Genomic DNA, 27,731 nt, shown 5'->3' with positions numbered 1-27,731 from the left:
GACCTAAATAAGTGTTTGAAAACAAATATTTCTTAAGCATTAAATCCAAGTGAACTTTTTGCAGCTGAACTTCAAGCCCAATGTGACTCAATGTTTTAGACTATCCGGCGTACGTGATAAACAGGAAAGAAGCCGTCAAGAAAAAAAAGTGGACCAGATAATCTTTATCATCATGATTTCAACATGTCATTGTAATTACAAAAAAAAAACCTCAGTGCTTTCTTTCACAACAGTTCAAATACATAACAGTCCTTTTTTTCTGTTGTAACTTCATCCAGTCTTAACGTTGCATCGTAAAGATGAGAAACATTGTGCTTGCGCCCCCTGTCGGCAACGAACCATCAGTGCGGCAAATTAAGTCAGAGTGCCGAGTTTCCTAGTGTGAACCAAGTCTCTTTGTTGAGCAGCTCCTCGTCTAATTTGATGTTGGTGGCAGCGACAAACGTTTTTTTGCTCTTGACGCTCACCTCCAGCACCATCCCATACAGCAGGGGGACATTAGTGTACTCCAGCTGTCAAGCGCACAAACATTTTGGCACGTCATTTTGAATAGCTTGTTTTTTTTTCTCATCCTGTAGATTGGTCTGATCCTTTATTTTCACTGCATCGATACGTGATGCTGTCAAAAGTAATTGAACTTTTGACAAGTTTAACTTCCTCGAGTATTCCAAAAAAGGTGTCATTTAAGGCTAAATTTGCCATAGATGTGAATTGAGTGGAGTATGCTGAATTGTCCAGTAATTTGCTGGTGATGAGTCAATAATAATAATAATACCAGCATCCGCTCTGTATGCCAGATGGCCAGTCCAAAATGAGAATTTTTCACTGTTACGACCCAAAATAATACACAATTTAAAATGTTCAGTAGTAGGAATCAACAATTACATTTAACTTTCAAAGATTATTAAGCATGCATTTTGGAAAACCATTTTTGAAAATTATGATTGTGCTCATTATGATCCCTCAAGGGGAAATCAAACTATGCTTAATCCAATTTTTTTTTTAAGTATTTATGAACACGCTGCACTGTCGTACTTTTTACAGATCCCATGACCATGTCCTTTTGTCAACCATTGCACTCTTATAATACAATTCATAAGAAATAAAATAATCATACCAATTCATTGAAAGTGGGGTTGTCATTATTCCGCACCACTTTAGTCTTTCTTTTGGACTTCCGCTGAGGGTCAGGTCTCAGCCACGTGACCACGTAGGCATCAGGGTTGGAGCCGTTGGCCATCTTCTATCAAGAAAAACCAAAAAGGCTTTTAATGAGAAAGAACTTGTAACAGGCAGCGTTTGTCCTTCCGTGTGGCAAGCTCACAATGTTCTTGAGGTGTTTTACCAAGACTGATAGCTTACACTCCTTGTAAGAAATACACAGCTGGATTTGAGGACAAGCTTCTGCAATGGAAAATCACAAGTTGACACTTCAATACACCCAGTTTATCTTTGTAAGACACAAAATGAGGCAGAGGTACGCAAGCACACTTGAGTAAGAGCCAATGCAAGCGCCGTGTCCAAAATTCTGAAGACAGTGGTCTTGAATGTTTGGTTTCTGACAGTTTGACCAGTATGGTGCACTTTGGTCTACAATAAATATTTTCGAAACCGCTGACACACTTCTTGCGTTCAGCTTTGTTAGATTGTTTTGGTGTATCGCATGTTGTGACAGATGAGTGGATATTGACCTTGTACCAAAGATTCTTTCTTTATTTTGGGCCCATCCAGGAACAAGCTGCACACAAATTCATTCTGAAATCAGACAAGAGCAGTTTAGCATTTACGGTTCAGTAATAGATATTAAAAGGAAAAACAAAACAGACAGGTACTCAAAGCAAAATGGCAGCAAACATACTCCCTTGCATGGTCCCTCAAAAAGCTGTTTGAGGTATTTATTTAATAGAGACATCTTCCTGCTGGGGGTGAATGACATCATATACCAGGATGGAAACCTGTTAAAAAAAAACAAAAAAAAACCAACGTATTTGGCTACAGAGCAAGTGTGATGGATGCTTGTTGCTGCATGGACTCACTGAGGCAAAGCAGATTCAATGAAGTGTTTCTGCAGTTGCTTGTGGATCAGCTCAAAATCCTCAAATGTCATTTGGTTATACCAAAAGCCATCGTCAATAGTCACTCTCAGGTCATAAATCTGACAGTTCAAAAGAAGCAACACACAAATTAAAAAAAATACAAGAATGAGCCCGACTCATTGGTCTTTGGATGACTTTTCAACTCTTCAGTTCAGGTTATACATAATAATAAGAAGAAACTTGGCCTCACTGATACTTTGTCCTTGATGGTAAAGTCCTGGATGACAGCGTCTTGAATGTTGCTGCTCGGTGCAGGAACGCCATCTCTGATGGGCGCAGCTGGCTTCTTTCCTTGGGCCATGCTGTGTGTCAGGAAGTTTAACTTAACGGCGACAGAGCCCATGCTCTCCTTGATTTTCCTAAACAGTAGACACAATGGCACACGCTGATTAAACATGACTAATTTATGTTTAGAAAGTAACTGCCTATAGATAAAATCCAACCAGTAACTCAAACTCCTCTTACATTACCTTTAAAAAGTGACGGCTATTTGCCAGGAGGGGGCGGAGATGTGACATGTTCGTTGTCCACAGTCTTTCCTCCCATTCAATAATCGCGCTCTTTTCCTTATTACATTGTGACCAAAGAGAAAATCTCACAATTTTCCAGAATCGATATTAATGGACCGAATAACCTTTTATCGGGAATTATTAAAAAAAAAAAAAAAAGTGAGATTCATTCGGATTGGTCGCAACGAAATACGAGCTTTAGCTGTCAACAAGGACATGTCACGTGTCCGCCCCCTCCTGGCAAGTATGGCTATGTGCATGTTGTTTCGGCAAAAAAATTCAACCCTTAGGTGATATTTTAGTCCTTTTGGCTTTTCTGATGATGTAGATGATTGCTACACACTGACCATATTCCACATAACAATAAAGTCTGCTTTAATATAACTGGATGGCGAAACATAGCACATTTGGATGCAGTTAAACCATTTTTTCCCTTCTAAGCACCTCAGGTACAGCGATACGCTTGAAATGAAATCATGTGTAAGTGAGCTCCTTGCCATCTAGCAACATTCTTCTTTCAAGGTACTTATTCAAAAAGAGGTTGGCGTATGCTACCAAGGAAGGGAAAGAACTATGGAAGAAACATGTATTTGTTGTTCGCATTTTAAGAAAAAATGGGTTGTTTGTGCATGTTCAGTTACTTTGTAAAATAGGATGTGGCTTCCAGGTCGGTGTCGTGAGGTCTGAGGTTTCTCTGGACGTACTGCAGGTCATGATAGCCCTTCAGTTCGGGCATTCCTGCATTGGTCATCTGGGGACAATGCGAACACACACGCACAGGGATTCAAATTAAATATAAAAATCGCACTATTAATTGGAATGTAAAATAATGTATAAAGGATGGGCATCATGATTAATTCATGGCAGCTTCTTCCGATGTGTGAAAGTTGGCCACCAAGATGCAATATAATACAGTTATGCAGAGCCAAACTGTATAAGAATAGTTTTACAACTACTGTGGTACTATCAGGATACATTACGAACTGTATACATGGGTTGAAAAAAAAACGTTTGGCCTTACTAGCTCCAGCAGACTAAGCATGAGGCCAGATCTGTATCTGATGATGTTGTAAGCTTCGCAGCAGAGTTCCACAAAGCGATGCAAGCGCTGAGGCTTCTGCCCACCGCCTGTGATAAAGTGCTGCATCTCTGATGTGAAAATGAACGGCGATCTGTCCCTGTATTAACAATAAAATAAACATGTGAACTGTTCTTCCGCTGTTTTATGTATTCGATTTCATGCTCAACTTGCCTTTTAAAATTTGCGATCTTCTGCGCATTGCCCATGATCTTGCCAAAGTCGATGTGGAACATGTGCCCGCTGTGCTTCAACATGATGTTATCGTTGTGGCGGTCGCAGATCCCCAGGATGAAGGTGGCAACGCACCAACCTGCACATGAGTGAATGAAGTTCATCACGGCCTGAAAACAAGTGACAAAAAAACAGGAGCGGAGGTTAACATTCAATCCTGGGGGTCGACATCGATCAGCGATTCTTGTGATTTGCCGACATTTTCGTAGTCTTCCTTGGTTTTGTTCCACATGTGGAACCACTTTTCCAGAGTGTCCTGTCGAAGTGTTCCACCCAGACCCCACTCCTGCTGGATCTTCCCCAGCGTCACCGCCTCGGGAACCACTTCTATGAGCCCTGTCAGTCGAAAAAATATATGAACAAATCATTTAACACAGACATACTACGCAACCTTGATTCCTCATAATTTTTCATACAAGATGGATTTTTGAAGAAGTACTATTTTTTCAGACATGTTTCGTCTCAAGGAATAAATACTGCCGACTCCCTTATACTGCTTTCATCTTAAATAGAAATGTAAATAATGAAACATTTTTTGCATCACTAGTTATTGCTCCAAATCCATTTCAAAACAGTATTTTACTTCTACTACTACTGTAAGTGACTCATAAGAGAGAGTAAAAATATAAGCACAAGAGTATTGCAATATTATCTGTGTTGTTCAAATATCTATTGGTTCTAATATCCATTCGTTAACTGTTAATATGCCAAAGGTGTTTACATTATGGTCCTTAGATAGATCTTTAGATTTTTAAGAAAATGTGTTTTGTATCTAGATCTTATTTTTTTTCAGTTTGACAGCAAACAGACATTAAACAGATTTACGACTTTATTTTGACTGTTTCAAACTGCTGCTTATTGATAAAGGTTTAATTGGCTGCTATTTGAAACACACATCTCCACATATGTTAAAAAAAAAACATGTTTTTGGAATAATACTCTACTGTCATGCCATACAGATTGGAGGGGGGGGTGTTACCTCTCTTTAGCTCAATCAAATGTCTCCATTTTAATTTTCAGTTATTGTTTTTTAAATTATCATAGAGACAAGAGCCTTGACGAAGGGACACGTCTACAACTTCCAGCTCACATAGCAAAGGAGATCGTCTCATCCCTTAACTTGATTTAAAAAAAAAAGTTAAAAAGACGGAATTGGAAATCCTTTTACTTCAAATTAAAGGATATAATAGTTTCGTCCCACAAGAGGCTTGATGGACACAAACGTGCCAAGGATCAGTGGTTGGGAATGACTCTACAGTGCTATTTGAACAAATATGTCAATTTTCAAAGGGTCACCCTGAGTAGTGCCAGTCGAAAGACATCTATAGGTGACCATTCGCAAGTCCAGCCCTTCCTGGAGCCACACCCTGTCCATCATACGGACCATCTGCAGCACCAGCATGTCCTGGCGGAGGCTGTCTCCTGTCTGAAGAGAGCATGTCCAATTGAGTGATGGAAAACCCTTTGCGAAAAGCTTCCTTTCCACACCAAGCAGTGTGTTTGCACAAGCAAATGTCTAACCGCCCATTAGCTCACAGTTCTCCTTGACGGGTCACAACCAAAGAGCCAACAAGGATCAATAAAGTGCTGCTTTATGACCAACCTTGCAGATCACAGAGATGTTTTTCGCCAGTGGGTCAGTGCAAATAAAGGACAGGCCCAGTGGAAAGGTATTGGAGTTGTAAAACTTACAGGCCTGGAAACAAAAGCTCCCATTATGAACAATCATCCAAAGATGTGTGGATTGTGATGATGATGTGTAGCATTTACATCCAAGTCCACTCCCTTCACGTGGAAGGCTACATCAAGAGGTAGACAGCAGCTGCCCTCATCACCGAAGAACTTCTTAAACTTCTCCTTTTCTTTGTTCAGAACAGTCTGTATGATAATCAACATGCTTGTAAAATATCTGACTTACTTGCAATCCGAGACAAGGAATGAGCTCAAAGGACCTTTCGTCGCGTCTTCTCTGACGTCCGGACCTTTTCCGCCACCTGCATGAGACCCGACAACAAGCGGCTTTCTCGATCCAGCTCCTCCCTCAGTGCTCGACCGCAGCAGAAGCGCAGGGCCGCATGCACTTTACTGAACCAGCTCTGGTAGTGTGGCTCTGTGCAAGCATCCTCCAGCAGCCTGGCCACGCAGGCAGAGAATTTGTGTATGTGTGTATATGTATGAACATGGTTTTTGGTTTCATTCAGTCACTTACCAGAAAAGCTGATGGGCAATCCGAATATTCTTTAGGGATCTTTTCAACAACAACATGACCAGCGCTCCATCCAACTCCCACTCACTCTTCAGAGCCTACACAGGAAGATAATGGGATGATGATGATGCCAATGACGATGATGAGCTAACGATCAGTGAGTTCGGAAAGGAACCTGAACCAACTGTGGCAAAAACAACTCTAGCTCGTCATCAGGTATTTGTGCAAAATAATCCACAGCAGCCTTGCGCACTGTCTGGTCTGGAAAACTGGGCAAGAAAAAAAAATCTATGTTTCTTTCTTCAATAAAGCAAATTGGCGATGTGGAATGATGGCAGGGATTAGAGGTGGTGCCTACTTATCAGTGAGCAGAAAGAGAGCCTCTTCGGGAAGATGGATGGCCCAGTGATCCACAACTGAGTAAATCTCTGTGAGGTCCGCAGCTTGCCACTGGGGGGCGCCACCCAACACTAGGTGGAGGAAGGTGCTTGCTTTATCACAGCTGTGACGTTTACTCCACAGGAAGTTCTTCTCGTTTTCTGTCAGACTGGGGTAAAAAAAAAAGTAATGTTGTGTCATTAATACATTTTTTTTAGTTTCACTGGTAATAACTGTGTTAGAAATTCTGCAGTTTAATAGAAACATGAGAGGGTTCTCAGACTGGATTGGCTTTGCTTTGACTCACAGACAAAGGCAGAGCTTCTTGGACACTCGCAACATTTTCTTTTCCAGATCTTCACAAGGCGAAGAGAATATGAATGACCCGGGGAGCGCGACTGGCCTCTGATACGTCCACCTCACCTCATCTGGAAACCCAAGCTGCATGGAATGAAGAATGAGTGATGCTGTTGATTTTGTTTGTTTTTACTTTCTGATACTTCTTACCTGCAGAATGACCCCCACTGGTTGTCTGTGGCTGTCAAACAGGGCTGGGGAGGGCGGTGATGTGAGCATGGTCAGCATGGACAAACTGAGCAGGATGGTCCCTCTTACCAGGGTTCTACACACACAGTTTATAGTTAATATTTGCTATGCTGTGTATTGAAAAATAACGCAAACTGTTAATGCTGCAGAAAAATGTGATAGAATATTTGTGGTACCTGTTGCTATAAAGGGGTAGGACAGCCCACGCCAGCAGCTCGGGACTCTTTCCTCGCTTTGAGCCCATCAGCTGGAAGGTCAACATGCTCTCGTAAGGCAACTGCTTTACCGGGACAGGAAATGCCACCCTGACATACAAAAACACAGACCTGGCTTTTTGTTTTTGCATTTATGCTTTGTTTAGAGCCATATAGATTATTCAAATAGTTACATTGAGGTGGTCTATCTTAAAACTGCATAAAAACCAAAATGTATTCTTCTATATGTGAGTGTGGAAAGATATTTTTTTTCTTTTTGAATCCAACACACCACAATGTTTATGAAATCAAATGCTTTTGTTTCATTGGCCATTCCGCGACCGTACAGTAGACATTTATTTTTACAATTTTGGAAAAAAAAAATAAGCATAAGCATCAAAATAAACATTTTGATATGTGTCACTTTTGCACACCCAACAAAATACTTTTTTTTAAGGAAATCAAGGGCAAATGGGCATTGTGTCCATCAGGCATATGAATTCAGTTCATTAAAAATAAAGTGGTTTTTTTTGGTTATTGTAGAATCCAGTACAAAATTTCAACATCAAACGTCACATTGGAAACATCAATGATGAATGTTGCGAAAGTTGAGCTATCTTCAGTTTTCTGGACCAGTATGCCTCAAAAGTCAGACAAAAATTAGAGGTAGAACAGCAATCATTTGATTTCTCGAAAAGTGAAAGCAGTTCTTATGAGGCCAAGGCTCAGAATTAAATTTCCTTGATGAAGAAAAACAAAATTGCTTGTGCATAAAAGCCATTTTTCTCTTAGAGACTCCTCTACCATATTCTAAAAGTGAACTTACATGCGGTTACAACGTAATTTCTTCTCAAACGATAAAGCAGTGCTGATGTTTTCTGAAACTACAGCTGAGCAAATCTGCGTTTGCCCATACGTCAGCTCACAGGAAACAGAAAAGCAGTCAAATCTAAAAAAAAACAAAAAAAAAACGCAATGAGTAAGGACCATGTTTTTCGTGAGGTGTGCGCATAATGTGCAGCTTATGTCATACGTGGTCAGCCAACTGGGTTGGAGTTTATAGAGTGCCGCCACATTGAACTGTAAGAGTTCACCATTGTGCTCCACATCACGAGTCTGGGGTTGGCTGGCAATTTCCAGAGGTCTGAAGTTAGACAGGAAGTTTTCAAAGAAGTTCTGCATGACTTTCAGCAGGGACAAGTGCAGCACCTGCATGGCTGCAAGACATAAAATGGTTCCCAGTGGAGTCATCATTTTGATACAAATTCATAGCAATCATAAGGCAAAAAAAGATTAATTTTGGAGGATAACTGCAACTTACAATGTAAATAGTCATGAAAATAAAGAAAACACATTGAATGAGAAGGTGTATCCAAGCTTTTGGCATCTACTGTATGTCAACATATACACTATTGAAAGTCAAAGGTCCAGGAACACATTCTATTTCACACTTTTTTTCAACATTTAAAAACCTCCATAATTTAATGATCAACATTAAGAAGATACATTTTTTATTTAATAACTGGTATTTAAATAGTTAATCAAACAAAATGTTTTATAAATTTGATTCTTCAAATCAAGCAACCTGCTTTTAGGATGCTTTTAGGTGTGCATGAAGAATTTCTTGATTTCTTAATGTGTTTGAGAGGTGTAAATCTTAAGAGGTTGTGAGTCCAATTATATTTATAGATTGTGGTCCAAAGTATGTATTACAATGTTTATGTCTATGTTCCTGCAAAACATAGATCATTTGACAGGACGATCATTTGAATTTTCAGCTCTGGAGCTACAATTTCAAAATGTCTCCAGGATGCCTCATTGGTTGCTAAATTCTTTTTGATGAATACAATTGCAACATTTGTAGATGTCAAACATCTACTCACCACTCTCGCATTCTAACATTTCCTCATGACTCTGCAATAGGAGATGGACACACATAATACATGCATTAGATATTACAAAAACGGAAGACATGATGTGGAAAAGCACAAACATCCAGCAAGGCTGTGATAGAAAAGTGAGGATGGCGTGCGATCCTACCAGAGGTAGTGGGTTGATTCTGTTGAGCTGGCCAATGGCATCCTCCAGCTCCTCGCTTGAGAGGCCGCACAGAAGATCGGCAATGGTGCGAACGTGGGCCACCATGACATTAACGTTCATCCCCGACTGAACACATATTTTGGAATGTTTCACGCACAAATATTTTACACATGACCTGCCTTGACTGACCTTGCTTTTCATCAACAGAGCCTCCTCCCTGCTGTAGCTTATAAGCACATTCTGCAGACTCAACCTGAGGGGGAAAAAAAAAAACAAACAAACTTTGAGGTTAAACACCTCCTTTACTCAATATGTCTTGGAAACAAACACAGCTTGTGACCTAGTGAGATGTCAGCATGACAAACGAAGCCAATTGAAAGGCGTGCCTACTCGATATCTTACTTGCAAGCGTTGAAGACGCAGATAGGCCGCACCAGCTCATAGAGATGACACGAAGGGTTGTCGTCCCCTTCCTCAAGAAAAAAATGACAATTATATTATTATATTATAATTGATAGAGATAGCACTAAATACAAGTCCCATGAGATGAGAGGCCTCACGAGATTGTCCATGAGAACAAAACAAGATTTTTGAAAAATTTGTAAAAATTATCTTAAATTTGTAAAATAATGCAGAGATGAATGTTTCACTTTTCAAAATGTTTTCTTCTTATTGAGCGGACTGCAAGAAAGTTACACATCTAGTGTATGAATGCAAACATAATCTAGTGTGCAAATGTCAACATAAAAATTGTATCTTATCTGCCAATGCTATACCATTTTCTTTGACTGGAAAAACAAAATATTGGCACACAGGTTATTTGAAACCAATCAAAACATCTAGTATTTTCCATTGAGCTGCAGCATTGAGAATTTTGGTATCTGGATAAAAATAAAAGTAAATCTTTTTTTTTTTTTTTCCTTTTTCTTGGTAAAAAGAAATATACATATGGAACACCAAATAACACCTTTCTAACCTGTGGTACCTTCTGAAGGTTTCTTATTTTCCAAATTGGAATTTTTGAGTTTTTCCTTCCTCTTCTGGGAGCTTTGATCAGGGGATGCTGTTGTGTATGAAAAGAAGTCTCTATATGACTATATGACTGAGATTTTGACGATTCAGAGCTATACAAATAAACTTGATTTGAAGCTAATTATGAATGAGCAACTTTTCTTGAATGACCAGTTATTTTGATGATCATCATAATTCACATAAATCTAAAGTATTATTTTAGTGTTCTCTCTCACCATACAGTAAATTTCTGTCAATGAGATGAAGTGATGTCAAAACTACAGAAGACACATGAGTCAGCCAGGTTTGTTCAAAATTGATGAGAATGAAAAACAACTGTATGTCAGCATCAGTATGCAGAGTCATAATTGTCTATTAAACTGTCTTTGAAAAGTAATTCGATTGCTCTCAGGGGAATTCTTGCGCTGCTAGCTCGCACCTGATTTACAGTAGATGCTGCGCTAAATGCTGGCGACAAGTACTGTACAATTTAATGTAAGCGTAAATAAGTCCCTTTGTAGCGCCGTGAACTGGAGACTGAGTGTGATTTCAGACACAGCATTGTGTCCTTAATAAAGGGAACCTCGAGTCGCGACTTCGTGAGCAGCAGTTTGTGCAATAGAAATAGTCAAGTCCGAGCAACAACTTAAAAGTAATACCAAGGCATTCATGTCCATATGTTATTTAGTACGGTAAGGTTGTTGCACATGATCTTTGGTAATCACTCACAATTTAAGGATTTCACAGCGAACCTAAGGCAAAAATTACATTCCATTACATTGAGTGATTGAGTTGAATTTGAACAATTGTTCGGCCTACAAAAAACCTTTAAATAGTAGACCTGAGTTATGTTTTCTCCACACTAAATGTCAGCAAACATTATGTGGTTTGTATACAGTACAGGACCAAGTTAAAAAAAATGCAGGTAGTGTTTTCACAGCCACATAGACCCTTATGATAGTGTTGCAGTGCAAGCCTTTGAATGTTGGTCAATGATTTATGTTCACGACAGTTTGCGGTGACTCACATCTCTGGCCAGGCTGCGTCTCACGCTGCTGGAGTGAAGCAGTCGAAGGGGAAGGTCCATGTTGAATTTGCAGTGTGTTTGAACGACCTCGTACGCACCCAGCGGCTCGTCGCTGTTGAGAAAGTGCAGAGTCAATGTGAAAATGTACAGTGGCGAAAATAAGGTTTACTGAATGAAACTACTTACTTGAGGAGGTACTCCTCCGAATTACACAGCTTGAGAACATAATAGCCAGGGGTTTTGCGATAGAGCTGGAACAGCTGGAAGATCTGATCGATTAAACTTTGGACCGACCTGTTCACTAGACAAACAATACAAATTTAACATCAGAGACATTTTTCAACAAAGGTTAGTGATTCTTACCACTTGGGATTTGCAGAATGATTTGTTTCTAAGGCACCTCTTGCTAAAAATAACAGCAACCTTTTGTCATATTTAGCTTCAAAACATTATTAACACCCCCCGGTGAGAAGTCACCTTCCTGTGATCCAAGAATCTAAGTGGTCTGAGGCTTTAAGCGCGTGCTTGGGTCATCCATGACACTAATGGGCTTAAAATGGACTCAAGTTTCCGGACGCAGGTCATCAGGGTCTCCTTCTGGAGCCAGGCCTGGAGGTAGGGCTCGTTGGCTGGCCTGCACCCATGGGGCCTGGCCGAGCGCAGCGTGCAAACGTGGGTCCCCCCTCTCATGGGCTCACCATCTGTGGGAGGGGCCAAAGGGGTCTTGTGCGAAGAGAATTGGGCGGCAGCTAGGGTCGGGGACCTTGGCGCATTGATCCCCGGCTACAGAAGCTAGCTCTTGGGACATGGAATGACACCTATTTGGCCGAGAAGGAGCCTAAGCTGGTGCGTGACGCCGAGAAGTTCCGACTAGATATAATCGGACTCGTCTCCACATACGTGGATTCTGTTGTGGTAAAGAAAGAGCCGAGCCGAGAGACGGCCTCTCTATTTACCAGTCAATCATTGTTCCTGCCCTCACCTACAGAATGGTCATGAGCGTCCGAAATGAGTTTCTTTCGCATGGTGTCCCTTAGAGATAGTGAGAAGCTCAATCATCCGGGAGGGATTCGGTGTCGAGCCGCTGCTCCTCCGCGTTGAGAGGAGTCAGTTGATGTGGTTCAGGTATCTGGTAAGGATGCCTTCTGAACGCCTCCCTGGTGAGGTGTTCTAGGCGTGTCCCACCGAAAGGAGGCCTTGGGGAATACCCAGGACATGCTGGAGAGACTATGTCTCTGGACTGGTCAGGGAACGCCTGGGGATCCTCCTGGAGAAGCTGGATTAATTGACCAGCAAGAGGTAAGTCTGGTCTTCCCCGCCGAGGCTGCTGTCCCCGCTACCCGACCCCGGATAAGCGCAAGATAATGAATGAATGCATGGCCACTATTAAGAACTGGTGTGAATTTTTGAGTCAGTTTTAGCAATTCATTATTTTCATGTCAAAGAGATGAATCAAGATTAATCACATATGTGTCTTTTAGATTGACGGATGATACGTACATGTGGTTGGAATGGGAAGCTGGTGACTTTCATATTCGGTGGCCACAACGACATTCAGTTCGACTTGATAGAGCAATGCAGGATGGATGCGTGACACTCGAGCAAACACCACACCGGGGTTGTGAGTGGTTTGTGTGTGCTTGTATTGCGACAGCAGACTGTTGGTGAAAGTGCAACAACAGATCAAACCTCAGAGGAGCACAACAAAGACATTCCTTTTCATATAATTAAGGTTTAATTGGAATAATTAGAGCAGGTTTACAATCAACAATATATACAAAAACACAGCCACCTCATTACAAGGGCGTGTCTGTTTTGATCCAAAAAACAGTTCTGAGCTTCACTTTTGGACTCACAATTTTCCAGACCTTTGTCTTTAGCTAAAACTACTTTAGCTCATGGATGAGGCACCCCTGCCCCACTCAAAACTGAGAGAACTTGCGCATCTCTGTTCACACTATAGGTTATCCAGCACATAGTGATGCACAGTTACAGTAGCTAGTGAGCAAGCACCCTTGAAGGATTCTTTGGTTGGTCTGCTGGCATTGCTGCTTTACAGCGTCTCATTGTCAATCATAAGAGTGCGTTGTCAAGTGAGAGAGGTGGAAGTGAGTCAAACTTATGAGACATGCTAATTTGACATGCTAATTTTCACTTTACAAGGACTTTCCCTAAAGTAGAAATAGTAAAAATGTCAGTGTGTTTGTTAGTCTGAGCCAAACTGTGATACTACGGGAAAAAAACAAAATGATTGTTTTACGTGTCCTACTCTTTACTGCGTCTGAAAATTATGAACACACATTAAAATGACAATGCTGTTGGCCCAAGAATTGTTTACAGTGTTTTATGTTTGTACATATATCAGGTATTATCTTACTTGGATGTAGCCTGACAAAATGCAGTCATCACTCTTGTGCTGCCTTCTGGAGCGTCTGCAAGTTTGATGAGCCATTTATCCTAATGTGTGAAAAACAATCGCTGAGGCCTTCAGATTGTCAATTTGATCTCATCATTAATCCAGAAAAGTTACTCACAAAGTCATCTATTTCTGTGTTGGAGCGAGTCAATTTGTGGACAGGGACAGTCAGATCAAGGGAGAACCTAGTTTTGTTGTTGCCAAGGGGCGCATGCTTCCTGGGGGGTATAGGTGGGGATATGTGGTCCTGTCCGCTTGGAGGTTTGGAACTTGGGACGGGAGGGGCGATACGACGTGGTCGGAGAGGCGCATGTCTTTCTCGCTGGGCATTGTGAGGACGTCCTTGGCTGTGAGTGCCTGGTTCGGACAGGGATTTCAAAAGAGGTACTGGCTTTTGTTTAGGCGGTTGCGTATTTTCTGCAATAATATCGATGTCCTCGTAAAAATGAGATTCAAAATTAGTCTCTGTAAGAGATGCGGAAAGGACAATATTTGCATTTTGTCTCCGGAGCAATCTAGGTGGTGGTATAGGGGGTGGTCCTGTTTGCAATCCAGGGGGGTCCATCACATTGTACCCTGAGTAAGTATGTCACGTCACAGTGAGCCACTCTGCAAAAAAACACAGCATAGGCGTCACGCATACATTAATCTTAGACGTTTGATAGGGATATTCTGCATTTGGGTGGAATGACAAGATGACAGCCTGATTTGACCTTCTGTAACACTATGAATGCAGATTGTTAACTGTTGCAGTCATTTTTGGTACTTGATAAAAAGAAAAAAAATGTCCAAAGATCTCCACTTCTGCAGTATGCCTTTCTGTGACTATTCCAATCTCACTGTATCTGCCACAACACACCGATGGCACTCAAAGCTCAGTTTCCACTTCCTACTGAAAACATCCTTGGTCTCCTGATTCTAAATGGTGAACATCAAGATGCGTAGGACCGTTTAACTACAGATTTTAATTGAACCAGGAAATGTTTGTACGATTCATAGAGCATGACTAATCTTGATGCAGAAATTTGTACAAAAAGGACTTTTGAATATATTGACAATTTTGGACAAGGTTTAATTGAGTTAATCTGTAAAAGTTAGAGTGCATTAAAGGTACATTCTGAGATTTCACCCAAGTGTTGAATATTCCCAGTCTTTTTTGAATCTGACACAAACTAGAGTTGAGTGTAATCATTAACAGCCTTTCAAATCTTAACAGGAAATGCTGCACCGCGCCACAATGTCTTTTGTTCAACCCAAAACATGACAACCTTACTTAAAATCCAATAACCACATTAATGCTTTAAAGGAAGAAATTTACTCAAACTCTCAAATGTAATTCAATATGATTACACATCTGTCTCATGTTAATGAAAATGCAAAAAAAGTAATCAGAATCTTCCTTTAATGCATAATAAATAAGAACAGACTAAGTTGTTAGTTACCTACCATCAGAGATGTTACTTTAGTCCCGTGTTTCTTGTAAATTAAGGCCATCATGCTCAGCGAGTTAGACCTGAAGACTTGCTGGTGACACTTGTGCATTTGCTCCTCCCACTGGAGGAACTTCCCTTCCTCTTTCCTCATGTAAATCGCTCCGATGACACACTGTCTGCTGGAAGATACACGTTACACCAGTGCAAAAAAGATGATCTTAAATAGATGAAAAAATACATATACACATTATACATAGCTAATGTGTCAATAATACTGTATATGTAGAGAGATAAACAGATATAGATGTCAACATTCAGAATGAAGTGCATGCATATTTCAGGATTCTTAAGATATGAGTGTTTCATCTCCCACAATAGAATACAATTTAAAAAAAAAACATAGTAGGATTTCTCCAATCTGCCAGTACTAAATTGTGAATAATTTATTATGTTACATTATATCTTATTATTTTCTGTTGATGTCCTCGTTGATGTCCCCGTGTTGGAATATGTGACTGAAAAACAAGCTTGAAAGAGGTTATTTTAAATAGTGTTATGATTCAAGTTTTAAAGAACAGGGAAATTCAAACGGTGAAACGATGAAAGTCGGATACTCCTGCACCGAAACACTTCACAATGTCATTTGTGTAAAAATAAACAAATGAGATGGCCACCTGACCTCCACTCCTCCCACTGGAATGTTATTAAACAGGTTTGAAGTTAGCACATTGTTTTGACATGGCATTACTCTTCTCTAAAAGATGCTTCATGTAGTAATCAACATTGTTTCCCCCCCCACTCTCCAATACAAACACTGCTGCTCACCTCTGATATGGAATGTGCACCTGCTCACCAGTGATAATTAAAGGTAAATTTGAGCCCATTTTGCAATTTCAGAAAGATAGCCTTTTTCTTTCATTTGTACTCACTAAGTAGTTGTCAGACGCAAATAGGTTGGTGATATATATATATATATATATATATATATATATATATATATATATATATATATATATATATATATATATATATATATATATATATATATATATATATGTGTGTGTGTGTGTGCGTGTGTGTGCGTGTGTGTGTGTGTGTGTGTGTGTGTGTGTGTATCAAGTGGTATGTAATCACGTGGCATGGTTGTGAATGAAGATATGACCTCATCTAAAATCTTTTCTTCTTACAGGAACCGCTATACAAGGAAGGAGACCAAAATTTACAGTAAATTTGATGCTATCAAGTGTAAAAAAAAGCTCATAAAAATTCTTAATATCAATACAAACAAATGCTTCTTTTAAAGGGAAGGCAAAAGGTCAAATGTTGGGTTGCTTCCATATCACACCTCTAAATGTTAATCATACACAACACAGACAAATGCGTTGGGACTAGGATTGAATAAATAGAAATTTGCATTTGTCAAACTTAAAAAAAAAATTGCATAATCTTGGCTATTTGGTATCATTTTAAAGGGTACACTTATACACATATGAAAATGTACAGTATGTTCCAATTCAGACACCAAGTAATTAAACTGATTTTTAAAAAAATTACAAGTTAAATGTTATTTTTTTTTCAATGCATATAAAATGTCTTTTAGGATTCATTGTTTGTGTCTTTTACCCCATTAATCTTGAGCCTCCAGCTAACCTGTAACCCAATTGAGGATATGGAATTTGATGAAAGATTGCTTATAAACTGGATGAGTTATTAGAATTGTTTCATTGTGTTTCTCATTTCCTTTGCTGCCACATATACCCATATATTTGAATACGTCGCTGTTGATTAAAAAAATAAATAAATAAAAAATAAACAATCCACTTGGGCATAGTTGCTGCTTGATTGTTATTTACCAAGCGTTTGATAAAGACCTATTTGTGATCCAGCATGAACAAGATCCATCATAGACATTTGGAATGAATGATCTGGCAACGGATGTTCATTCCTAGGTTTGACATGACAAATGGTCGTCAGGGAAAACGCACAGTAGAGAAAATGTAACTGCTCCAGTGGCTGCTTACTTGTAATGCATTTGCAATCGATAGACACTAGATGGCAGCGGTACAACATGATTTGAACGCTCAATTTGAAACTGTAAACCGGGCCTTTTATACAGTATTTATCCTATTGAAAGGTTAATTAAAATGAATAATTAGTTAAATTACTTGATTTAACTTCTCTAATTTAAGTTGGAATAAATAAATAAAATACTAAAATAATATAATTTGCATGTTAAATATTTGGTTTATTACAAATTACAGTATGTACCAATTGTAGATTAAACTAGCGTTTATTATTTATAAAATAATTAGGTGAATCCAATTGTTTTATAATATTCTATCTTTAAATTGTTAATTAACTGTAAATGACCTTCAAAATACAAAATAAACGATCATTGTCATCATCTATCAAAACAAATGTTTTTGTTTTTTGATTTTCCGTTACTTCGTCAACGAATGGTCGGCACCCGTCGAATTTAAAGCTGTGAGACTCACCTGCTGCTACTTGGTAATGAGTAGAGGCAGCAGCACAACATCAGCGGCATCTTGATCACGGGCCTCTTAAACTAAAATGCCAGCTCAAAGAAAGCACAGGTAACGCACACATTGAAAATTAACATACATAAACTAGCGTTACCACATGATTAGCGGACATTTCTTTTACTCTTGAATGGAATTGAGCTATTGCGGTGGAAGACCTTACCTTGGCATGGAATTCATATTGGAAAAAAAATGTTCACACCGGAGAAAGTGAATTTAAGAAGGAAAAAGAAAACACGATTTGCTTGTTTGCAGGATGACATCCACATTAGCATGTCTGTGGTTTGAGGTTTGGTATTCGCATCTTATTTCTGACATTTTGAAAGTTCTCACAGTTCTTGCAAGGCTTTTCTCTGTGTACACCGGTTTCCTCATTGCACAGACATGCATAAAAAATGAGGGTGACCAGACGTCCCGTTTTAACTGTAAACATTTTCAGCCTTGTGCTTGAGTGCAGTCAGGTTTCCCAGCCCCAGTGTTTAATCCCGAACTCCGTGGGTTGCGAAACTACCCCCAACTCCTTTAAAAAAAAAAAAAAAAAGTCAAATGTTTCGGCCATTTGTATGTCAATCACAGTTGTAGCAATTAATGGGCTATTCATTAATATTGGATTTAAATGGATTACTTCTTGCTTCCGTATCAAAGCACCATGGGAAATGAAGTCAAAATGCTGTATGGTGAGCTCAAAATAGTATCAGCCCGTCCTAATTTCTGGGGTGGTGCTTGCATCTAACCATCGATAACAACGTGGAGAAGCAACAGAAAACACCCACTTGACCACTCACACAGTCTAAAATTTGAAATAGAAATACAAATTAAATGACCCAAACAGCAGCGACTAGTCTGTCAACACATTGCATAGGGTACTCACTGTTCATGAAAACATTTAATTATTAAAACCAGATGGTCAAAATATTACTTCATGTTTAGCGAACTTGCCGCGTCTTTGTTAGCTTTTGAAAATCTGGTGAATTATACATTGAAGACTACGTGTGTAAGGGGCTGTAGGCAGCCTCTCACTCAGTCAGGATAGGCTAAAGCTCATGTTTACCATGTTGGGGACAAGTGCTTAAAAATGAATGGCTAAATGGCCAGTACACATTACTGATACTATCACTGGGGATTCAGGTGGCCTGGAGCCCCTTCCTACTGCGATTTGGGCTATTGGCTTCTTTTGCAATACATCCTTAAAATTGTATTAGAGTGTAATCAGTAATATACCTGAAACAAATGAAGCTGCTTTGTGGAATACTTGTCTGGTGTTACTGCAGAGCGAGTATCCGCCAGCTCCTGCAAGTTGCTGCGTTCTTCTTGTTCTACCTGGTGCCCTCTGCGCTGTGCCGGAACCTTCACTGCCTATACAGACCCATCATGGAAAAGGAGGACAGATTTGAGCCCATCGTCACAGAGTGCCCTCCGAATGAGGTGTGCTACAAAGCTGTGGGTTACTATGGCAACTATAGTGCCTTGTCAGCGAGTGGCTGCATTCCGAAGGAGGTCTGTGGCCAGAAGCATGAGCTCTCCTACCAAGGAACCACCTACACGATGAGCTACACTTGCTGTAATCGGCGTTATTGCAATGCGTGCGTGGGGCACTCCGCCAACACCTTTATCATCGCTGTAACACTGGTGACTGTTGCTGGAATTGTTGGCAGGTGATTATGGGATGAGCATCAGCCAATTTCTGGGAGGACTTCTGTAGTGAACTATGTTAAGTCGTCAAACTCCAGATTATTTTGCGGTGGTTTAAAATATTTTAACAACTATTATATCAGCATTTTTGGGATATTAAAGCTTTTAAGAAACAGTTGTCACAAATGGCGTGTTTGAAATCCTCAAATTCTGTTTTAATTTGTCAATTGTTATGCCTGCCAAATTGTAACAGATGTACAGTATATATGTGTGTGTCTATATATGTGTGTGTGTGTGTGTGTGTATATATATATATATATATATATATATATATATATACACACACACACAAAATAACCTTAGTTTTTCTTTTTTCATTGGTCTGAGTTCAATACAGCTTACAGCATGGATTTGAATGTCTTTTCCTCATCGGAGAGTTTTTGCTAAAAAGAAGCGCAATCGTCTCGTTTAACTGTCGAACCACAGTTAAAGGTGTTTGCGCCTTTTTCGGAGACAAAAACCATAATCTAACTATTCCGCGTTTATATTTTATGATGTAAAACGTCGTCAGGCATTTGGAACTAAGTGTCCAACTAGCTCATTTAGAGGGCCAGCTCGCTCACTTTACAAATGTCTGCCCATTTGGTGTCGCTGAAATGGATTTTGTTTTAGTAGCATCAGTTTGCGTGTCGAGTTCTGGTGTATTTTTTGTCAACAGATCTCAACCATGATCCCAAAAAGTGGACACTTAAAAAAAAAAAAATATATATATATATATAACAGGTCTGACACTTATTTTTTGTGGACAAATATTAGTGAAGTTAATTTATTTTTGTGAATGGATCTCTACTGTAATGCCAAAGGAGGATGTTTTATGTAGAGTATTTTTCTGTGGACAAATATTTTTTCATACTTTCTTTTTGAGAGCAGTTCTGTCACTTTATGTTTTTGTTGTGGACAATCATTTGCTAATAATGAAGTTAATGATTTAGTTTTGTGACCAGATCTCTACTGCAACCCACAAACAGACCGCTTTATGTTTAATATTTATCTGTGGGCAAATATTTATTGGTATTTTTTTTGGATCAGGTCTGACACTTCATATTGATTATTTTTTGTGAAAAAATATTAATAATTAAGTTATTCATTTTTGGGAACAGGTTTCTATGATCCAGAAGAGTACACTGATTTTTTTTTTTGTGGACCAATACAAATGAAATTTGAAAGGTTCTAAGGTTTAATAGGTTTGCTGAGAATTTTTTTTTTTTTTTTAATTACCTCTGTTAGTCAAGATTCGACATACTGAAATAAAATACCCTGGGTAGCTGATGCGAACTGTAGTTTTTTCTTTTAGAGGCTCTCATGCATCCGTGAAAGGGTCCAAGTGTAAAAAAAAAAACGCACTGATGAGTTTTCAGCGAAAACCAAACGCAACGTCTACAACAAACATAGCTAGATATGAAAAAATCCCTGAGCAGATTTTAAACATCTAGTAGTTACTTTTTAGATGGAGTAAAAGCAATAATAAAATATTCTGGCAGATGTTTTCTTTTCCCAGTGTAAACTATTCAAAAAGACAAGAACTGCAGAGCTGATACAGATTTCGGCAGCAGATCAATGAATAGTAGAGGCAAGGTGTACAGTATGAGGTTTGGGCAGTTCTTTATTTCCCTTTTATAAGGCTTCTGGCTCTCCCCATAGCGGATATACATGTATGTACAGGGTTTTGCTAGACTGGAGTTACACTGAGGGCAGAGGGTCCATATTACACAGACTTCAAAAAAACAACACGTACAGAGCCTCACCTCCAGGTATCAGGAATCAGCAGAGACGGGTGGAGCAAAAAGGGGAACGCCACAATAGAAGAGGAGGGATGATGCAGTAGAACAACTTGACTGGACTGCCTAATAACTTAACAACTTGAAAATAACATACATACATTTCACAAACAGTGCATTTTAAATAGGTCACATGAAGAGCCATATACCATAAATATCTGTATTTTTTGGGAGCCAACATATATAAAATGATTTTTATTTTTAAATGAACACACACACACACACAAAAAAAACTTTCAGTCCATTTTTTAAAATCCCCCCACCCACCTTTCGTTCTGCCCTGTGGAATTTCCACTCTGCCCACAACAGCCCAATCCATAAACTTGGGGAAAAGGGAAGCGGAGCCCAGTGCCCCCTGTCCCCTCTTAAGAGCATATGAATTAGTAGAAAACAAACAAATGAACAAACACCACAGTCAATTCAGCACAAAAAGAAACCACAGACACACAAATACAGCAAGAACACAGTATTATATCCCTCGACCCCACCTCCACCCAATGCTTTCATAACGGTTGGTTCCTCTCCGTGATCTGTATCATAGCGGTGGTCTTTCTCCTGGCGTACGGGTAGGCGGCTTGAAGCCATCCTCCCCCTGCGGCTCAGCGGAATTGGGAGGCCAGTTTCCAAATTGGCTGGTCAATTCTGCAGTGATATATTATCTCTCAATTTCACAGTGTGGTTGGAAAAGGAGGTTGGAGGACGGAAGGGGAGCGAGGTGGGGGTTGGCAGAGAACCACAGCAACGCTATAAAAAAAAAAAAAAAAACAGAAATAAATTGGAAACCCTGACCGTCCACGGTGGAACGTAAACAAAATGGTGGTGACACTCCTGTCTTCTGAGCTTCCTCCACGCCAAAGCATCGCAGGCTCAAGATGGGGCGGATTTTGGCTAAAGCATGAACTTGATTTGGTGTTGAAGTCGTCAGGAGAGAAGGGATGAGTGCGGACGGGTCAGTGAGTGATTGGTAGGTCAAAGAGGGGCAAAATTCTCATCTCCGGTGGCTCAGGCGCGCTGCGGCAGTGCCCGCCGCTTGCGGCTGTAGTAGTGACGTAAGCCACTTTGTCTGGCAAAGTTCATCATGTAGTTTTGTTTACGGGTGCTGTCGGGATAGAAGCACAGTGAAAGAGGGGAGGAGGAAAGCGTGATTAGTGAGAGGAAAGTCTTACGTGCACGTACACACGCAAAAACACATGGGGACAGTCTCTAATGTCGCTGCTGACAATGTGCAAGTCTGGGTCATCACCTGCAACACAATGGTGCCAAACAATAACGGTGGATTTTTTTTTATGTTCTAAATGGTGACCGAGGACATTGGGCTTTTTTTCCCCCACACTTAATAACTAGCTGAAATGTGGCTCTTTCTATCCCGGTTTGGGAAAAATACATTTTACATTCAGTGTTTCCACAAGTCGAGTCGAGCACCAAATTACAGAAAAGCTTTGCGTCAAAATTCTTCCTAAAATGGTGTTTTTTTTTAAAAATGCAAACAAACGATCTCTGTTTGAGAAAATTTGTGTCTCAAAAACATTTCTGGTCATTTAACTAAATGCACTAAATGCCTTATTGGACTGCCTATGCATGGGTAGCTTTTTTTTCCTGTCTGACCTTGCACATAATCAAATGTCATCAACAGATCTAGCAAAAGTCTCTAGTCCAATTGTAGTTCGTTTTTAGTCTACAAATGTCTTTTATAGTCTATTTATCCTTTCAAAGTAACGTTTCTGTGTGTGAGAAAGCAAGTTTTAGGGCAGCGCAACACACCTACTCATGAGTGGATTCAACATCACAATGATAATCGGTGGTAGTATAAAACATTTTGCACATTTGAACGCAACAATGTTCATGAGTTTCAGGGCTATCACACCCATTAAGGCAATACACAATTATATTTTGCCAAGCCACTCTCCAGGAAAGAGAAAACGTTTCTTCCCTCCCTCGACATGCTGCCTATAAATAAAATTATTATCTATAAAAATTGTATACTTATACCTGTATCGTTTTTAACATTAACAACAGAGAAAAGCAATATAAATCAACATTCAACAACTTAATTATTTTTTACAGCATTAATACGGGTTACAACTTAGTCTAAAATAGAACAAAACAACCAAGTGCATCAAAGTGCCTAAAACTAAGTATTAACAGTAAAACAATATTAATGCTATACTTTAGGTTAAAAAAAAAGGTTCGAATTTAAAATCAATATAAACAATCAAATAAAGAAGAGTAAGATGAACTTTGTCAAACAATATGATCAGGACGCAAATACTATACATTTCTTATTGTTAATCTAAAGTAAAAACATCTATGACAGCATCATTTGTGTGGAAAAAGTAAAAAAAAAAAAAAGAGTAAATCTTAGGCTTTTCAGGAGTCAGGAGTTGATAAGGTAATTTACAGTTACTTTGTTTTGTGGAGGGTTTAAAAAAAGGGTTATGGTTTTGAGACTTCAATGGAGTTTTAGTTCTGCCTTATAACAAAATTCTGGTTTGAATATTCCGGACTAAGAAAAAATATTTGTGACCTGATTTTAATTTCAATTTTTCATCTGAGCCTAAAATGAATCGTTTGACGTAAAGAAGAAAGAATTTGACGAAATAGTGCACGAGGGTTAACAAACAAATGACAATTTTTCAATTTGAATACCACTTGAAAATGTGAAGAACAAATGATTTACAAATTTCCATGAACCTACAACACGAGATATGGTACACACTCACACAGACACACACTCTGACACAGAGTGTTTGATGTCAGAGTAAATACTGGGACAAAAGAAAATCAAGTGCATGGTCTTGAGCAGACAAGCGATAGAAACAAAATGGTGGCGCGTCACTTCCGCTTAGCCTCTGTTCATTGTCTCTTCCGATCAGCAGGGCGGTGCCAGTGAGCCAGCTGTGCAGCCGTGGCGGGCTGGGAGTTTTTCTGCAAAGCGGGGTGGCTGGGGAAGGAGTGGGAGTTTGTGTGCTTGATGCCATGAAGATGGAAGGAAGAGCGCATATTGTTTATGGACAGACAAACAGCCAAAAGCCACGGAAAAACAGGAGGCCCCTCCATCACAACAGTCAGTGGGTTCATCTCATTTGTCTTATTTGCATTCCTCCATGGTCCTTTATGTTTCTTTTCTGACTCAGACGTCACACTTGCTTGAGTGTATCAACAGTTGGATGACTGTATTTGGTTCAGCCATTTGCCACATAGTGGATTATGTCGAAATGTTGTTTTTGCGCCAGTGCCGGTCATTTCCCATCATCAAAGCAAGCATAGCTGCTAACAACTTCTGATGAAGGGCAAATACTCAGTTGTTCAAAGAAGTTTTCGACACAGTGAGGATGGATGTTGCTGTTTTTATTGACAAGCCTGCACTTTTCATCAACGTAAATTCTCCAGACTTCACACACACCCACTGAGAGTAAGCACGAGAAACAGCGGGCAAACACTGCAAAATGCATTGAATTCTGAGGCCGGCTGTAAATCATGGTGTACAGAGCTTTACAGAGATTTGTGAATGGCATTTAAACCATAAGTAAAGTAGCATAATTAAAAGTAGCTGATGTGTCATCAGCAAGTGCACACTGGCTAATATTTTGATGAGAGCATGTTTTTTTTTTTCTTTAATACAAGTAGTTTAATCAGATTCATGTGTTTATAGTGTGATCAAATACACGGAAAACAAAATTCGCTTGCATTTCTGTCAGCAGTGGCCAACCTTACTGTGATATGATAAAATATCAACCTCATCATTGTGCCATTAGTTTGCCTGGAGTTATTATATCGGTTCGGTTATCTGCGCTTTCGAAGAACACTACAAAGACTCGCCTTTGAATGCTGCATGCAGGCCCCATGTTTAAAGCAGAATCTTTGGTCACTAAAAAGTCAGGTAGCACCAATATTCTTAGCCAAAAAACATTCTGATGAAAATGCTGAATCTGTTTGATCAGAGCCTTTTAGTAGTACAGAATGAATCGGTGCAGTTCTCTCAAAGACAACTTTGAACAGAGAGCCGGACTGGACTGTTATTATAATAGTGCATGGGGTAAATACAAATCTGACAACTCACCATTGGCTCAGTAGCTTCTCTAACTTGCATGAATACCACCTTATTTTGATCATTAACAAAAGCTCGGCTGGGTTAAAGAACAGAGCGGGCCGTATGGACTATCCCGGCTGTAGAGGGATGAGCTAAGATGAAAACAAAGATTGAAGACACTGGAGTTTGCAAATAATGAAATGAGATCGACCCAATACATTGAGCCATGCAGAATGTAAAATTCAATAGATGAAATGCTCCAACCAAGCGTTTGACACTGAGATTGGTGCATGGCCTAAAACGAAAAAGAACAGTCTAAGCAGAAACGCTGAAACGCTGAACCCAAAACCTTGCTTTTATAGCCGCTTGAAACAAAAGTCAGCTCATAAAGTAAGCAGCCAGGTCAAACAAAACACATAAAATTATAGTGATGGAGTACATCACACACAACACAACACCACACTGATATTTGTGTTAAGATTTGAAAAAATTGACAGCGTCACTTATGTTTATCCCTCGTTTTCAGTCTTAACAATGAACCCTTTTCATTTGGTTTGGGTGACTCTCAGGTTACGGAGCTTCCACCTGGACTATGTGAGCAGAAGGTCTGCATGGGACTCAAAAAAAAAGCCAGGTCGTGGAGATGACTGCGGTGATGATGAGCGGGGCTTTAAGAGAAACCAGTGGAGAGTATGTGTATGTGTGCTGCGTGGGGGGGGGGGCGGCAAAAAGGTAGGGGCAGGATAGGGGTGGATGGGGTGTGGGATTCATTCGGGAGGAGGCGGTGAACTTACCTGGCACTACAGCCATGCCAAAGGGAGCAGAATACAGAAGAGAGCAGAGGTTAGAGCGCGAGAGGGGAGGGTCAGGTGAAGGGGGCTGCTGTCTCGTAGAAAGGTGTAGGGGGGTGGGAGCCCTGGCCTGGGGAGGGATGGGGTAGGAGGCCCCAGGAGTAGGCAGAGGGGGAGAAGAAAAAGAGTAAGAATATGTGAAATTAATAGCAGTGATGGGGACAGGAAGTTGTCCGTCGAAGAGCAGAATAAGAGCGTGAAAGCGGAAGGTGAGATATGAAGCAGCACGAGCAGAGGGAAGGCAGCACATGGAGGGGGCGGAGCAAAAGAAAAAGGTAATCAGACGTGGAGGAGGGGAGAAGTAGTGAACAGAGAGAAATAAACAAGAGTGTAAGGACCATGGTCACACTTGTCAGCACTGTTGAACGCCGTGCAGAGGGAGCGGGGAAGGGGAGGGGGGAGGGAGGGTCACGGGCCACAGAGACCAGGGGGCAGCTCGGGTTTAGGCACTAAAAGCAGGTTTCCACCAAACACTGCAGTACAGTTCAATTGTAAGACTTGACCTTCACGTGTCAATTGCAAGACATCAGCATAGTGTGCACCCACCAATGAATTCTACGTACAAGAATAAGAATGCAACATACTATAACGCTCAATGTGACCAACCTATGGACTAGCTCCACCCTGGTGCCTACATATGATAAAGATGATCTAATTCCCTTACAGTAAATAAATATCGTATCTTTGTTTATCTATGCCAGAATAAAGACTCAATCACTAGATAGCAGAAAGTAAACTGTGCATCCACTATCCCTTTAAACAAACATTAGGGCTGAACCGACGTGCAGATTATCAACCCTAACCCTAACATTTTGAAAAATATGGAACCATGGTTAGTCAATAACCATCATCATCATCAATAATCATCATCATTGGCCCTGTACAAAGCATACAGTATCAATTACTCTGCAAAAAAACAGCTTTGAGTTCAACAGGGCCAGATTACACACTAAATATGTAAGTATTTGTGAGTAAACTCAGAAAACATTTTCAATTTTTCCATCTTTTTATGACATATTTGTTTGTTTGTCTGCCTTGACATATTTCTAAAATATGAAATATGTGTCATTCAAGGTTAGGAGACTCTATCCTTGTACCCTATATGCACAACTGAACTGTACTGTACTGTCTAAAGGAAACGGGGCAGAAACGCGTATGAGGTTTTTAGCAGATTTTAATGCCTTGGGTTTAGGTCAGAATAAATCACGACTAACCACATTGGCAGGGAGCAAGGTCCCCAGCGACATGCAGGAAATGCATTGAAATGCCTTCAGGCTACTAATATATTAATGCACTAGCCCATAATATACCTCCATACCCTCATTCAGTGCCCTGTAAATTGTCGTTAAAGCCTTTAACAATAGGAGGTAAGCTAAATAGATCATTTCCTGCGATTTTTTTTTTTTTTTTACCACAAGTCATTGAACATATGATAAATTGCCAACCATCCAAAAACAGAACCCTTAAAAGCAAATCAGACTGCATTAATGTTTCTGCTTGCCTGACACCAGTACGCATGTATTGTACAGCGATGCACTTACGATCTGAGTGCACGCTTCCTGTCTATATGTGGAGTAACAGGGGAGGGGGTCATCTACAGGTAATGCGGGATCAAACAAGGGTAGATCTTGGCTCTGATAGGAGGTGGGGAGGTGGACCAGTGTCTGAACTG

General features: G+C 40.0%; 3 protein-coding genes across 4 annotated transcripts in view; 1 reads left to right on the top strand and 2 right to left on the bottom strand.

Annotated features, from left to right (window-relative positions):
* Positions 1-144: 144 nt before the first annotated feature.
* Positions 145-17,746, bottom strand: pik3c2g (phosphatidylinositol-4-phosphate 3-kinase catalytic subunit type 2 gamma). Of its 2 annotated transcripts, none has more exons than XM_088418034.1 (34): positions 17,664-17,746; positions 15,182-15,347; positions 13,854-14,344; positions 13,697-13,776; positions 12,820-12,977; positions 11,506-11,620; positions 11,320-11,431; positions 9,684-9,754; positions 9,471-9,534; positions 9,282-9,407; positions 9,125-9,155; positions 8,275-8,458; positions 8,068-8,190; positions 7,224-7,352; positions 7,009-7,123; positions 6,809-6,942; positions 6,482-6,670; positions 6,299-6,392; positions 6,127-6,221; positions 5,870-6,050; positions 5,688-5,795; positions 5,521-5,613; positions 5,214-5,343; positions 4,117-4,253; positions 3,858-4,027; positions 3,627-3,783; positions 3,247-3,356; positions 2,287-2,455; positions 2,037-2,155; positions 1,859-1,955; positions 1,692-1,755; positions 1,325-1,404; positions 1,118-1,243; positions 145-512 (listed from the first exon to the last, which is right to left on the bottom strand). In XM_088418034.1, the coding sequence occupies exons 3-34, from the start codon at positions 14,298-14,300 to the stop codon at positions 360-362; spliced, it is 4,161 nt and encodes a 1,386-aa protein (XP_088274160.1). In that variant the 5' UTR covers positions 14,301-14,344; positions 15,182-15,347; positions 17,664-17,746; the 3' UTR covers positions 145-359. The 2 variants fall into 2 exon arrangements, with proteins under 2 accessions (XP_088274160.1, XP_088274161.1); XM_088418035.1 differs by lacking the exon at positions 17,664-17,746 and adding an exon at positions 15,624-15,748 and having other exon boundaries at positions 15,182-15,344.
* bncr (bouncer) lies at positions 17,655-19,637 on the top strand. The gene is made up of 2 exons (XM_088418036.1): positions 17,655-17,762; positions 18,980-19,637. Exons 1-2 carry the CDS (start codon positions 17,740-17,742, stop codon positions 19,365-19,367), a joined length of 411 nt encoding a protein of 136 aa, XP_088274162.1. The 5' UTR covers positions 17,655-17,739; the 3' UTR covers positions 19,368-19,637.
* A 1,341-nt stretch (positions 19,638-20,978) lies between these two features.
* LOC148422225 (reelin-like) overlaps positions 20,979-27,731 on the bottom strand; it is a 35,768-nt gene continuing 29,015 nt past the window's right edge. The window contains exon 57 of the mRNA XM_088416586.1: positions 20,979-22,277. Within this exon, the coding sequence (XP_088272712.1) occupies positions 22,181-22,277 (97 nt within the window). The 3' untranslated portion in view covers positions 20,979-22,180. The remainder of the gene's footprint in view (positions 22,278-27,731) is intronic.

Source organism: Hippichthys cyanospilos, chromosome 6, assembly GCF_059441005.1.
Source record: "Hippichthys cyanospilos isolate Australia breed blue-spotted pipefish chromosome 6, RoL_Hcya_1.0, whole genome shotgun sequence".
Classification (NCBI taxonomy): Eukaryota; Metazoa; Chordata; class Actinopteri; order Syngnathiformes; family Syngnathidae; genus Hippichthys; species Hippichthys cyanospilos.
This window is presented reverse-complemented; position numbering and strand designations above follow the sequence as displayed.

Coding starts and splice junctions, on each gene's coding strand:
- pik3c2g (XM_088418034.1), bottom strand. CDS start 14,300: ATGGACCCCCCTGGATTGCAAACAGGACCACCCCCTATACCACCACCT. Junction 9,535..9,683: donor TGCGTCTTCAACGCTTGCAA/GTAAGATATCGA, acceptor TTTCCCCCTCAG/GTTGAGTCTGCAGAATGTGC. Junction 7,353..8,067: donor AAATTACGTTGTAACCGCAT/GTAAGTTCACTT, acceptor TTTGTATGTCAG/GGTGGCATTTCCTGTCCCGG.
- bncr (XM_088418036.1), top strand. CDS start 17,740: ATGCCAGCTCAAAGAAAGCACAG. Junction 17,763..18,979: donor CCAGCTCAAAGAAAGCACAG/GTAACGCACACA, acceptor GTGTTACTGCAG/AGCGAGTATCCGCCAGCTCC.